General features: G+C 33.2%; 1 protein-coding gene across 8 annotated transcripts in view; it reads left to right on the forward strand.

The window, feature by feature from the left end:
- Positions 1-15843, forward strand: part of DGKB (diacylglycerol kinase beta) — a 695680-nt gene that overhangs the window by 283347 nt on the left and 396490 nt on the right. For all 8 annotated transcript variants that reach the window (XM_077856714.1, XM_077856707.1, XM_077856709.1 and 5 more), the window contains 3 exons: positions 5034-5119; positions 7899-7988; positions 14700-14860. In XM_077856714.1, coding sequence (XP_077712840.1) covers positions 5034-5119; positions 7899-7988; positions 14700-14860 — 337 coding nt within the window. The remainder of the gene's footprint in view (positions 1-5033; positions 5120-7898; positions 7989-14699; positions 14861-15843) is intronic.

A 15843-nucleotide genomic window follows, 5' to 3' on the forward strand; every position in this document is an offset into this window, starting at 1 on the left:
TCCTTATTCCCTCATCTTTCTCATTGTTAGGATGTCCTTTGAAGTGGGAGCCTCTCATCTGCTGGTCTTTATAGCTTAAGAGTAAAAAGTTAGTACCCTTGCAGGACCCTGCATTTTGGTTCTTGCCAAGTTCCTTGGATTTGTTTGTTCTCTATCAGTCCTGTTTTCCTCTGCATTTTCTGTCCTTAATGCAATGCCATAAGCAGATCTCCCAGTAGTTCACTGGCTACACTTTCAGATTGAGGGTAGGAAAACTCAGTGTCCATCTATCTTTGCTTGATAGGAAGTTCTCTTTGTGATTATTTTGCCAGAACACTAGGGAAGAGGGGTGAAAATAGAGGAGTGGCACTCTGACCTATAAAGCATATATGCTACTTTTAACGAAGGGAAAATAATTGAATTAGTAATAATCTGTGGATAGTACAATTTAATTTACATACAAAAATTATTTCTTAAAATAGTCCAAAGCAGCAAAAGGTATTATCTTTAAGGTATTCCTTAAAGATAAAGAACCAAGGCTCAATGATTAAATAATTTTCCAAGACTACAATTCAGTGAATGAATGAAATAAAGAAAGAATGAATCTCTAGGGAAAACAGGATGGATTGAGTGCATTACGAGGCTGAGATAGAGAGGTCAATTTTTCAATCCATTTAGCAATCAATTTGCAGAGAGTAAGCTGGTCTGATAGTCACATGGGGTTTATGTTTGGGGGTAGGATGCTGCTGAAGAACCAATGATGACAATTTTAAAAGAAACAAGAATGAATAACAGATGAAACATCATCATGGAGTAGAAGAACAATGGTGAGTCAAATGAATGGTTAGGCTTTCACCAAAAACAATTAGCTCTATGGTAAACTTTCCAGCTGCCAGCATATTTTGAAAAGCTTTTCTAGGCTTCAATAAGACAATATTTGAAACTTAGGATAGACAAATTAATAGGATATGCAACCGGCAAAAACTGAGTTAGAGAGAATTACAAAATATAAATTTTGCTTAATAATCATTAAAGGAATTGAATTGTTATTTAAAAAAGAAAGAAGTCAAAGACTCACCAGAAATAGAATAGTTTATATGCAAGTGCTACCAGTTTTAAGGAACTTCCAGAATTGCGCAGATGCTTCCAAAAATGTATGATGAAGGCATATTCTGCAACTCACTTTATGAGACAGACTAATTTAGACAAAAAAATTAGAGATGGTGTCAGGAAGAAAAATAGTAAGGCTGTTGGATTCATGAATATAGATTCAAAATATGTAAACAAAATATTAGCAAACCAAGTCCAGTTCTCTATAAAAATTTCAAGTGTCCAATTTTGGTATATAAAAGTATCATAAGGTTACTTTAATAATACAAAAATATGTTAATATATTTTCCCACAGTACTGTTTAAATGAGATATAATATATCAACATCTCAAAAGATGTGGAAACCTTTTTAACAGATTCATAGTAAAAATCCTTACTGTATCAGAAATAAAAGGAAACTTTACTACCATAAAAAGGTGTCAGTCAAAAAAGAAAAGGAAAATCTGTACAAAAACATCATATTAAATGGAGAAAATATAGAAATATCCCATTTAAATTTAGAAACAAGATAGGGACATTACCTATGAATATCCGAATTCAGCAACATATTGGAGCTCTAGACAACAAAATTAGAAATAATAATTATAAATATTGAAGATCAGTAATAGTACCATTATTATTAATATCCTATATTCATGGGTGAGAAAACCTAATTAACATTATACAGATTTTATTTCTACCAAAATTGATCTATAGGCTTAATAGATCAAAATCATAATTGGTTTTTATTTTTATTTTTGTTGGCTGGTTAGCTTTAAAATATATTTGGAAAATCACAGAAGGAATATAGCTTAGATTCTTCATGCTCTGTGAGATAATGACTTATTATAAAACTACTCAAAGAATTATAAGAATGTGAGACTGGCAAAGGGATGGACAAAATATGAATAAAATTAAACAGTTCAAAAAGAAATGTACTCATATATGGAAATCTGAGTTATGATGCATGGTAGGAAGTAGAAGTTATCCAATAAATAAAAAGATGGATTAAAGACAAGAAAATGTTGGTGTATAGCATTCACAAGGAAAGAAAGCAGGCAGGAAGGGAAAAAAGAAAGAAGGAAAAGGAAAGAGAGAAATGGAGGGAGGTAGGAAGGGAAAGGAACAAATAAAGGTATCCTTACCTCACACCACCACATAGAATTGTCAAAAGTAAAATTGAAATTTTAAAAAGAGTAGATATGAGTTATCTTCTGACCTCTGAGTAGGCAAACTTATTCTTACATAATACAGGCCAAAGTGCTAACCACTTATGAAAAGATTGATACATTTGAATACATTAAAACCAAATTTTGTTTATTGAAATATAAGTCAATTAAAGTTAAAAAATTCAGTTTGTAGAAGATATTTGCAGAAAAGCATTAAAGTTAAGAACAAGTAAAGAAGTTTTTACAAATCAGCAAGAGAAAAAGGAGTAAAGAAAGGAAACAAAAGCCATGAACAGCCATTTCACAAAAGAGGAAACACATGAAATTGAGAAGTGTGACATTAAAAGTGTTTCAGAGAATGACTTCAGCCAAATATCTGTATTGTTAATGAATGCATACATTGGTAGAACTTCTTTGGGAAACAAAAAGTTGCACATATCATCCTCTAAAAGTAGCCACTGTTCATGAGCACTAAGGAAAATGTCAAATAATGCAGATTTTATAAGAATGTAAACCAACCAATCCAAATGTCCATTGATATGGATTTAAAAAGGTACATTCACATAAATGATATTTAGCAATAGAAATTAAATAAGTTCACTATATGTGGAGAGAGCTTCAGCTATCACATGAATGAGTCTTAGTAACAATACTAAGTGGAAAAAGCAAAAAGTGAACAATGTGTTGTCTATGGCATACGCATGATAACTGAAGATTGAAAATAGTGCTCACATTTGTGGTTGAGGAAGAAGGCTGCTATAGGGAAAGAGCACAGAGGTTACTGGGAATGGTCTCCCCTGGGGGTGGGCAATTGGTACATAGGTAATTAAATTATGTATCATCTTATATGATGCATAATATAGGTAAACAAATGGGAAATAGTCTCAAAGAAAATATTGTAGCATGTCTAACAGAAGGTAAATATTCACAATATAAAACCTTGGGAAATACATGGAAGTTTGATATTCTAGATACTCATGGTTCCTATTATCAAGTGGTGAGGTTTTAGTTAATTTTTATATGTTTCTATTTATGCATTGTTTGTATTACTTTAACAAGATGTTTTTCTAAAAATGCTAATTTAAATGAAAAACATTCATAACATGTAGAATTTATAAGATAGTAATAACAAAAGACAACTCAGTGGAAAAGATGGGCAAGAGTTTGAAGATGCAGTTCACAGAAGAGATCACACACCTGTAAACCTACAAAAATAAGCTTAACCCACTAGCCAAACAAGAATGTGTGATTTTACAATAATTTGAGTTTTCATTATTGTTGAAGAAATATCATAAAGCTGTTTACATGTAGTGTTTTGGAGTTGAAGGAAATTGACACATCTTTTATAGTGGGAGCTCTTCAGAGAGTAGCATGGTGATACAGTGGAACACTTCCCTTCTAGAAAATTAGCCTTCAAAACATATGTATATGTTCCCATAAATGTCCTTTGAATAGTGTTAACTACAATACTTATTTTGTGTAACAGTAAAATACTAGAAATAGCTTAAAAGTACCTGAAGAGAAATGGTTTATTTGATCACAGAATTATACCCTATGTAATACATTCACTTATAAATGATGATGCAACACTATATGAGCTGACACAGAAAGCTCTCTTAGACATTTTTATTTTTATTTTTATTTTTTTTAAGATTTATTTATTTATTTATGATAGACACAGAGAGAGAGAGAGAGGCAGAGACACAGGCAGAGGGAGAAGCAGGTTCCACGCCGGGAGCCCGATGCGGGACTCGATCCCGGGACTCCAGGATCACGCCCTGGGCCAAAGGCAGGCACCAAACCGCTGAGCCACTCAGGGATCCCTCTTAGATATTTTTAAATTAAAAAATGCACACAAATTAACAAAATGTATAGCATAATCACATTCATGTTAAAAATATGTGTATAATAACATTCATATGTATATATTCACATATGTAAATGTATAGAAACATTTCTTGGATGGTTGCATATTACATTACGACCAGTGGTTATCCTTGGGCAAGAGAGGTGAACAGACACACGCCACATGTTTCTATTTTGTTTTAAATTTTTATTGCAAGAAAATAGGCATGTGCTATTGTGTAACTGGTTATATTACCTGCCTTTTTAACTTTCTCCTAAGGTAGGTTGCATTAATAAGCACAGCGCTGTTTGCAGTAGCAACAGAAGCTATGGGCATTTATTACAGCCCACTTAGCAATTAGGTTTGAGTATTCCTAGGTAAAAACACTGAGGGCCATGTCAAAACACAAGGGAAAGGCTGGCTCTCATTTGCCAATTCTAAGTCAAAGGAAACACTGAAACACCCCAGAAGTGGTGTAATCAGTTTTTTCCAGTAATGGAAAAGGTTGAAAACTCTCAAAGACATATTTGCTGGCATAATAGTTGTACTTACACAATGATTCAAAAGAGAATTTTTGCTTAATAAAAATTATTAAATGAAATATTGTAGTATATGTCACTTTGCATTATATGTGAAATGCTGATCACGTGAGAGATTTTAATAAAAATTATTATATTGTATTAGTTTTGTTTTTTAAACTTTAGAGTTGATAAAAAATAAAATATATTTATTATATATTTAAAATATGTTTAAATCAAGATGTAAATTCTTTAATTTTAGAATTGTATTCTAGATAAGAATTTAATATTTTTCAATAAAATCATTGAGATTATCCTATAATTTCCGTAATATAAAAATGTCTTTTATTAGATAAAATGCTAAGAATACAAAACTTTAAAAATCCAAATTTTAAAATATCAATTATGTGCTAAAACATGCTTGTTTTTCAGGTTAAACTTTTTCCGTGATGTTCCTGATTTCAGAGTGTTAGCCTGTGGTGGAGATGGAACCGTGGGGTGGATTTTGGACTGCATAGGTAATGAAGACACATACTTAAACATGGCTGGGATGCAAGTGGAAACCTAAAATTCTGTATGTTTTATTTGTTTTATGAGTGCATTGATATCTTTGGATGCTACAGTGATGCAATGGGATATCTGGCGTTGTTGCAGATTATTTACTGGTTTAATATGTTTTCTATATTTTACAGTTATAATTGACAAAATAATTTGCAAGTATCTAGAGATACTTCTTTTTTAATCCATTTCTCATGGAATTTAATAAACCCTCAGAGCTATTTTGAGATCAGGCTCTATAAATTCCATTTGTTTAAGTGCCCTGGGGAGGGAGCCAAAGAGATTCTTAGCATTTGTGATAAAATTTGTGTCAAATAGATGTACTTATTTTATTTTCATAGCCATTGTACTAAGGTTTTTTTACCGCATTCATCTTAATTCTCACAACACTGTAACACAGTGTTGATAATCCCATTTTAGAAAGAAGCTGTTAAGGTGTGGAAAAGTTAAATAATTAGAGTGGAATCTGAGAGCTGTGAGTTGATAGAACTGGGATTAGAGCTCACCATTTACCCTTAACCTAGCTTGTTTTTCTGATTAAGTTTTTACAACTTTAGTTTTATAAGATATATGATTGAAGATAAAATGTAGACATGTATCACAAAAGCTTGATGATTGAGAAAAATTATCTGGTTTTTCAGAGACAGTTGTCAAAACTGATTACTCTCAGTAGAGTGATCATTAATTGACCTTCATTAGGAGATATCTCAAACAAATATCCATTTTTTTGGACCAATTCTTTGTTAAAAATGGCCATTTCAGGGGTGCCTGAGGGGGCAGTTGGCTGAGCATCCGACTCTTGGTTTCAGCTGAGGTCATGATGTCAGGGTCAAGCCCTGTGTTGAGCTCTGCACTCAGTACAGAGTCTGCTTGAGATTCTCTCTCCCTCTGTCTCTGCCTCTCATGCTGGTGCTCTCTCTCTCTCTCCCTCTCTCTCTAATAAATCTTTTTTTTTTTAAATGGGCCTTTTCAGAAAAGGGAAAGAATTGGTTCAAAAAAAGATTTTACTATCTATATAAATTAAAACACTTATATTTAGTAAATGCAGGTGAACATATTCTATCTTTTCATGCACATAAAAGTACTCAATTAAAAGTGAGTGCATATTGTCAGCATCCTATGCTGAGCTTTTGGTGAGCATCTTATGACTCTAGTCTGTTTTCTTTTTCAAAGATTTTATTTATTTATTCATGAGGGACACACACACACACACAGAGATAGAGAGAGAGAGAGAGGCAGAGAGAGAGAAGCAGGCTCCATGCAAGAGGAGCCTGATGTGGGACTTGATCCTGGGTCTCCAGGATCATGCTCTGGGCCAAAGGCAGGTGCTAAACCGCTGAGCCACCCAGGGATTCCCCCCCCCCCTTTTTTTAAGAAACAGTGAAAATCGTGTTCCTTGGCCTTCCAACAAAAGATGTAAATATGCAATATTTAAGAAGAAAAACAGAATTTGAGTACTGCAGAAATTAGTTGCTTCAACAAAGTCTCAGGACTTGAGAATTTTAGTGAAAACAATAGGATATTATGAGTTAATTTTAGCTCAAATCCAAGCCTTATCTACTACACCATAACACATCCATCCCAAAATAATCAATTCCCTTCCCATTCTTCCACACAAACACATAATCACTTTAAGATGCTGAGAAAATAGAAAAAAAAATGAAGAAAGGTAATATATGTTTGTGAGAGTCATTGAAGGCATATGATGGTTTAAACAAAACTATGTTGGAACACCTGAGTGGCTCAGTTGGTTAAGCATGGACTCTTGGTTTTGGCTCAGGTAATGATGTCAGGGTGGTAAGATCTAGCCTCATGTCAGGCTCCACATCTCATTCACGTGCATAATAAATAAATAAATAAATAAATAAATAAATAAATAAATTCCATACCATGTGGAATTTTGGAGTGCCAGGGTGACTCAATGGGTTAAGCATTTGCCTTCAGCTCAGATCATGATCCTGGGGTCTTGAGATGGATCCTGGTGTGGCAAGCTTCCTGCTCAGTGGAGAGTCAGCTTCTCCCTCTCCCTCTGCTCCTCTTGCCCCCTGCTCATGCTCTCTCTCTCAAATAACTAAATAAAATCTTAAAAAAAAAAGAAACTATGTGGAATTTCGATGCAGAGATCTTTACTGCTCTGAGCCCAACGCATTACGTTGTGTAAAGCTTAATCTCAAAGAAAACCTGATGATCTCAGAGTTACCCGGTTCTTATGTTGCTTACTCTGATCCACCATGGGTAGGAACAACAAAATAAAACTGTTTTAGCATTTTACTAGCTTTTAGAGTTTGATTTTTCAAAATATTTTATTCCTTAAAGTGAAATGTATCTGGAGTTGGTGTTGCAAAATAACTTTTTATAGGAACCCACACCTCCACTTTGGTAATGCCTCTCTAGTACATTATATGACTGACACATATACCTGCATCTCTGAGATTTCAATAATGTTAAATCATACCCACCACCATTTTTAACTGAGTTAAGATTTTAAAAGTCTTTCTTCAGACATGGGTCTTGAAATTTCCTTTTGCTTTGTGTATTGTGGTATTTATTTGTGTTTTATAAATTGCAACAAATACATATGAATTAATCTTAGTTTATAATTTTATATAGCTATAAAATGTAACATTTTCTGGTTATAAGTACCTAGTGGAATGCCTTCATTTTATGCCAAGCTGTCTTTTTTACTGTTGTTCCATCTGTGATCAAAATTTTATTTTATTTTAATTTTTGATTCCACAGAAAAGGCTAATGTTGTCAAGCATCCTCCAGTTGCTATTCTGCCTCTTGGGACCGGCAATGATCTAGCAAGATGCCTGCGATGGGGAGGAGGTAAAACAGCTAACATAATAATGAAAATACTAAAAAAAAAAAAAAAAAAAAGAAAAAGAAAAAAAAAGAAATACAGTGGACAGCATCCCCCCCTTAAAAATAATCCTAAACCCATCATTTTTAATACATGACAACTGCCAAGTGAATTTAGCAAATATAATTGCTTTGAAAAATGCAGTATATAATTTTGAACAATCGTCCAGGGTAGAGAAAGAAATAGTGGCCCAGGAGCTAGACTGTGTGAGTGCTGGCTTTTATTCTGATGTTAATTATAGACTTGATGGGGCAAGGCAAGCTTCTAAACCTCTTTGGTTTGGGGTTTCTGGCTTAAGAAATGAGATAAACATGGGCTGACTCTTAAGTAGTGTTCAGATATTTTTAAAAGATTTTATTTATTTATTCATGAGAGACACAGAGAGAGAGAGAGAGGCAGAGACACAGGCAGAGGGAGAAGCAGGCTCCATGCAGGGAGTCTGACGTGGAACTCTATCTTGGGACTCCAGGATTACGACTTGGGCTAAAGGCGGCGCTAAACCGCTGAGCCACCCAGGCTGCCCTGTTAAGATTTTTATTTATTTTTTATTTATTTATTTATTTATTTATTTATTTATTTATTTATTTATTTATTTATTATTTTAAGATTTTTAGTCTCTGAGTTGTGTAACAAAATCATGAACAAAGGAAAAATTGAAAGACTAATGAATAACTTGTCCAGGAATAAATACATTAAGGAACACTTACTTTTTGAGACCCACTTTATATCAATTGGTATGTTCTGTTCTTGGGATATAGAGTAAGGATGCAAAACAAGGTCTACCTTCAAAGAGGCCTTGGATTCTAGTGGCAAATAAGTCATAAGTAAGTTGTGAGACATCCTACTAACAAGATAACCTATAACCAATATAGTGAAAGGCCTCATTGAGGAAATGACAAGATAACATCGGGAGAATCCTAATAGATGGAAAAATAATAGCCATACAGAACTGAGACTAGACTTAATAGGCAGAAACGATTTCAAGTAAGAGGCCCAGAGGTAGGAAGGGACTTGACATACTCAAGGAACTCAAAATAGAATAGTGTGGATGAAATAGGGTAAGAGGGGAATATATCAAAAGGTCTTAAAATAATTTGAAATTTCATTAATAGGCTCTACTTGAAGATGCCAAAGAAAAGAAAACCAGATTTTGCTAAAGAAGTCAGAAATGAAACTAAGTAACTTTAACTTAGAGTTTAAAAAGTCTCTACTTAGAGAAGTTTAAAAAGTGTCTATTAAGTGTGAATGAGAAGCCCTTGGGGAGCTTGTTAAAAATACAGTGGCCTGACCTCACCCCAAATATGCTGAATGGAAATCTCTGGGGTGGGAACTGGGCAGATGATTTTCTTTTTAAACAAACTCCATGAGTAACTCTGATTTACAATAAAAATTTGAGAACAACAACAAAAATTTGAAAACAGTTTTTCCATGAGTATTTGGACAACTGGTAAACTTTAAGCTGTGTATATTTCTATGTATATGTGTATATGTGTATACGACAGGCAGAATTGGGGCCTAAATTACAAACTTGATAAATGATATATTTATAATTTTCATTAAGAATATAATTTAGTAGGAGAGCCAGGTGGCTCAGCAGTTTAGCGCCCCCTTCAGCCCAGGGCGTGATCCTGGAGACCTGGGATCAAGTCCCACGTCAGGCTCCCTTCATGGAACCTGCTTCTTCCTCTGCCTGTGTCTCTGCCTCTCTGTCTCTGTGTGTCTCTCATTAATAAATAAATAAAATATTTATTTTTTTAAGATTTATTTATTTATTTATTCATGATAGACATAGAGAAAGAGAGCGAGGCAGAGACACAGGAGGAGGGAGAAGCAGGCTCCATGCTGGGAGCCCAACGTGGGACTCGATTCCGGGACTCCAGGATCAGGCCCCGGGCCAAAGGCAGGCACTAAACCTCTGAGCCACCCAGGGATCCCCCTAAATAAAATCTTTTAAAAAAGAATATAATTTAGTAAAAGAATAACATGAAACACGGAGTTAAATCTCATAGAATCTAAAGACAGACAGATACATAGAAACATCGCTTATAAGATGCTTGTATATATGCTTGTATGCCAGTGCTTACATATCTATATTAATTAAAAGGAAGAGAATCACACATGTGGTTTCTTGTATATTCTTTGAAAAATATTTTTGATATTAAAATTATTCATTTCATTTAAATTCCAAACTCATAAAGGGCTTCAATCTCAAAATTGACATAAAAGTTCCATTCAAGGCATCTTCTCATGATTTCCTTATAAAACAATTAAAATATATTATTATCAGTAGTCAATGACATATGAATTGTGGCATATGCCAAATTATATATTAATAATAAACTCCTGTGCTTGCCTTGCATATGTTGATACTGTTTTAGGTGCTGGATTTAGAGTGAAAAAAATAAATAAATGAAAAGTTCCTACCTTTTGGAGATTATATTTTCATTGAGTACACAGACAATAAATCAAGGAACAATAAAATATACAATAACAAAATTAGATAAAAGCTATGAAAGTCTCAAACATATTTAGTAAATAATGGAGGGAAACTATTCAGCTACATAGTTGAGGGCCACTCTGAGGAGGTAATATATAAGCTATATTTATAATATAAGGCAGGAAAATAGCTTCTGAAATTGAAAGGGCTGAAGCAAGGCTGATGACTCTTGAATTATCTTTTGAATCATCTGTGAGGCAGTGGGTTGGAATGGAGGGGGGGTGGAGGAGACAGTGATTAGTGTGAGATTGGAGAGACAATCAAGAGCCAAATAATGCAGGGTCTTGGTGGTCTTGTTAAGAATTTTATTTTATTGAATTTGAAGCAAAAAGTGAAGTATGGAAAGCATTTCAAATCAGCATGATACAATGACATTAATGTCTTCAAAAATAAATTAATTGGGAGGTATAAAATAAACTGAAGAAAATTAAGAAATTGTGAAAATGTAGAGAATCATGCTTTTCCAACTCAGAACTTGTGTTATAGTTTTTGTGATTAGAGAATAAAGGTGCTGGACCAGGGTAGTGGTAATGGAATGGGGCAGGTAGATAAAGTGGGGTTCTATTTTTAAGGAAGGACTGGTAGATCCTGTTGGTGGATTGAATAGGGGCTTTGGGGAAACCAAGGTATTAAGGGGGACTGCAAAATGCTTAAGTCTAGTGATTAGGAAAATGGAGATGCGATGTGGTAAAGTTTATTAAAAATTAACATGCTGTGAAGTGTGATTATTTCTTGCCAGGTGTGCAACTATCTTTGAGCAAGTTGCTTACTTACTGTGTGCTTCAGATTCCTCATTAGAGTTTGAAAAAATGATAGTGCCTATCTTGTAGGTTCTTATACCAAACGATCACATTGTTTACCTAGTGTTTGTGCTGAGTACTTTATGTAGTTGTAGCTATTATCATCATGCTTATAAAGGTCTTGATTCAACCAATAATCATTTAGTTCACTGGAATATATTGAAATTTATTTTTTACAAGGATATGTTTGGGAAAATATAAGACTGTAAGAATGTGGGAAGTCTTAAGGCATTTGCAAATACTTAATTTACATTATCTTTTCAATTTTTCTAGCAGTAATTAATCTCTCTAAAATTTAAGATTATTGCAGGAAAAATGTGTCATGAAGAGTAAGGGTGTAAGCATACATTGACAAATCTAGATTGTTGCTTTCCTTTATGTGACTTGCTTTCCTTTTTAAAAATTTCTATGACGTTTTATATAGATTTGGTAATAACGTCATACCTTTACACAGAAATTATTATTTTTTAATTTATTTATTCATGAGATGTGCACACAGAAAGAGACAGAGGTAGAGGGAGAAGCAGCTTCTCCGCAGAGACCCCCATGCAGAACTCCATCCCGGATCCCAGGATCATGTCCTGAGCTGAAGGCAGACAGATGCTCAACCACTGAGCCACCCAGGCATCCCATAGAAAATAAATATTAATTATGTTTTTGTTTCTTAGCCTAGAGGGATTAGAGGTTAAAATCAAAATAATGGAAGCAAAACACCATCATTTTTTTTTTCCTGGGCATAAGCTTTTACTTGTATATTTAGTTAGTTTAACATGTCTTTTAAAAAAAATACATGATCTTGAGTTTTGGAATACTATTTACAGTTATGAATCTTTATTTAACAAACTTGAACATAGATAAATGCAAACAGGTAGGGTGTAAATATTTGTTAAATTGGGGACTGCAATTTGGAATTTGTCACCTTTGGAAATTAGCTCTGAACTGCAGATGTTGTGATACTCAAAATAGATTTATGGCTTACTTCTTTCCATTTCTATTTGGCTAGAAGGCTGATTGATATTAGCCTCTTTCATGCTAATCCATAAAAACTTTGAGAACATAACCAGTGCTAAAGATTTTAAGGTGAGTGGCACTACTAGAATCTAGCTGTGGTAATTAATTTTCACTAAATCCATTCCTGCTTTATTCTCTCCCAGTCAGTTGCTGTTCCTACATTTTTCTAGTGTTATACTGAACTATGCTGCTATTAACTTGATGTAGCTGGGGACAAACTTAAAATTTTATTTAAATACTGTTATTTGCTTGTGTATATGCTGAGTGTATATATATTGATATCATATTATATTTTGTTATATATTGTAGTATACTTCCATGCTATATTATACTGTTCTGTTAATATATGTAAATTCATTTATGTCTGAAAATCATCATACTTATTTTCTAATTAGTAGAATTTGCAAAAGAGGGGAATATACTTAACTTTTTATTCAGTTCAATGGGGAAAATATATATAAAATTTATTTGGAGGCTAAAATTTATTATTTTTAAAAGAAATTAAAAACTTAGAAGAAATTAAACTTTGAGAATGAGGGTAGAACTATTAAAAATGTGAGATATTTGTAAGTTTTGTTATTATAATCTCATACTTTAAGTAATTCAGTGTTTGTACTGAGTATAGTTATACACATTATTGTGTATATTCATTGTTTTTGAATTATGCTACAAAAATACAATATGACATCTTTAAAAAATAATATTTGGTGCTTTTAATACTTTTATCTGTCTAGTCATTGTTTGTTGTGCTCTGCTGTATGTATTAGCTAGTACATAATTATTTTACCTGTGTAAGATAAAAGATAATAGTGGGTGCCTAAATAGGCACTCCTGTATTCTGGGTGCCTTGAACTTCTAATAGTTAATTCAACAAATACACCATTAAGTAATTTATTTATCCTTAGAGAATGTTGGCATAGTACAGTGCCTCTTCTTTTTTTTTTTTTTTTCTTTTAACCCAATTAGTTTTACAGTGTTATGTGTGCTAACACCTCTAATGAGGACTCATAGCCTCTGGCATTTACTCGTTCAACGAATACATTATTAAAATATTGACCAAAGTTGGACACAGAAAAAAAATCTATGAAAATATTGTCCCAACTTAAAATATCAATTCAAGAATCTGTGTATGTATCTGTGTGTAGAGTAAGAGATATTATTTAACTTCGTACAGTATTTCGAATTATGTCATCATTATATGGTTGAAAACTTTCTATTCTTATGCTTCATGTACTGAGAACTTTTATGCATTTTCTCATTTAATTTTCACAATAAACAGAAATTTTTACAGAGGAAGGCATTATTTAGGGAGGGTAAAAGCGAACATTAAATAACACAACCAGGATTAAGCTACAGTCTGAATTATAATGTTATATGGATAGATACATTTAAGAGAAAATATAATATTAAGGAATAACTTTATTTTCAGGCCATGTTGATGATCTGCAGTAGATTCATTAAAACTAGAGTTGTTAAGCATTTACTCTAGGGCAGACTTGGGAAAAGAAACTTGTAGTGAGAAAGATGCAAATAACTCTAAGCAGGGCACCTGGGGGGCTTAGTGGTTGGATGTCTGCCTTTGGCTCAGGGCATGATCCCGGGGTCCTGGGATCGAGTCCTACATCAGGCTCCCTGTGGGGATCCTATTCTCTTTCCGCCTGTGTCTCTCATGAATAAAAGCAAAACAAAACAAAACTCTAAGGCAGGGTACTAGTTGTAAGGTAGGGCTAGTTTGTAGAACTGCGTGCTGTGGAACTGTAGGAAGGGTGGCTTCTGGAAAAAAGTACTATCAAATATAAAATTTGCAGCAGGAGCAGAAACAAGGCAGCCAAAAGAAAAGAGATACTCTGGATATAGAATAAGAGATGATATGACATAAAATGAAAAAGAGAAGGACCTTCTACTTAACCTGAACATTTTTCTGTATCACTAGAGGGCAAAGTGTGAGGACCAGGGAGGGATGAAGAGGGAAAAGTCTGAAATCACATCCAGGCTTTTTACTTCTGCAACTAGGTAGAGGGTGTTGCCTGTCTGAAAGGGAGTTAACAGGAAGAAGATATGGAAGTAGATCATTAATTTCATTTTGAATACATAGATATAAAGTTTTGTAGGGATATGCAGTGGAGATGCTGATTTGGCATTTGACTATACTGAGAATTTGCACCACAGGAGAGGGGTATGAGTTGCGCATTAAAGCTATAACTAAAATATTTGTATGATCTTATGATTATAGTTCTTTATCTGTGTTAGTTTGTTTTAAAATGCATTGTTTGGCTTTAGAATGAGACAGACACACACTCTAAAATGTATATAAATACAGCTTTTGTTATTTTGTTATATTTTTTCTCAAGATATTTTTTTTCAATTAGGTTATGAAGGTGAGAATCTGATGAAAATCCTAAAAGACATTGAAAACAGCACAGAAATCATGTTGGACAGGTGGAAGTTTGAAGTCATACCTAATGACAAAGATGAGAAGGGAGACCCAGTGCCTTACAGTATCATCAATAATTACTTTTCCATTGGCGTGGTAAGATTTTACACTAACTGTTCTTTTAACCAGTCCAGAATAATCACTGTGTTTAAACTCTTATGCTATGAAGATTTACTGATTATAAATAATTTATTTGACTTTTGTGTCAGCAAAACATCTCTTCTAATGGGCAATAATAAAGCTTATGAATTTATTCAAAGTCAGAGAATCAGCAATAGATAAATTTTTCATGTGTTAAACAAAGGAAAGAAACTTTTTCTTTGTAATTGATTTGACTATTCATGTTACTAAAATAAAGGGTAGAGTGGTTTGTAAGATAGTTATGTGTTAGAGTATAGGCTAAAGCTCCACATTAGCTAAAATGTGAAATTGATGCATCAAATTTTATATTATTTTGAGATATGTGTTAAAATATTATAACCTAGTAGGTTTTTACAAATAGACATTATTTTATAATTTATGCTTAGGTCTGAAGTCTATGAAAAATGCTACTCTGACTTTCAAGTGGTTAATAAGTTAAAGGGCTAACTTTTTTACTTAATTTCTTGAAAAATCTTAGACTGTAAGCAAAATATCATTTGGCAATTAAAATAGTTACTGTAGTTTTAATCCTTAAGTAATTAACTATTTTAACAGTGATTTTATACATGTGCATACATACATATGTGTATATACGTGTACGTATATTACCTGGTAGTTATGAATTCTTAAAATATATTGTGTAAAAAATTATATTCCATTTAACAGAAGCAGTCAATATTAATCTCATCTCTTTCTCTATCATGCACACACACACACACCACTAGTAGATTATAAAAGGCATTGAGTGAATCCATGAATTTAGGATGTCAAGCTACCTGAGCAATGATCCTTTAGCAGTATTTTTTCTAAGTGTCCATTTACTTATCTGTATCATGATGGTATAATTTTTTCTCTTATTGCTATAAATAATGTGTTTATATATTTAAAGAGCCTTAAATAATCATACAAAATTCAGGCTAAATATACAGTCATTACGG

The sequence above is a fragment of the Canis aureus genome, chromosome 18, assembly GCF_053574225.1.
Source record: "Canis aureus isolate CA01 chromosome 18, VMU_Caureus_v.1.0, whole genome shotgun sequence".
Taxonomy (NCBI): Eukaryota; Metazoa; Chordata; class Mammalia; order Carnivora; family Canidae; genus Canis; species Canis aureus.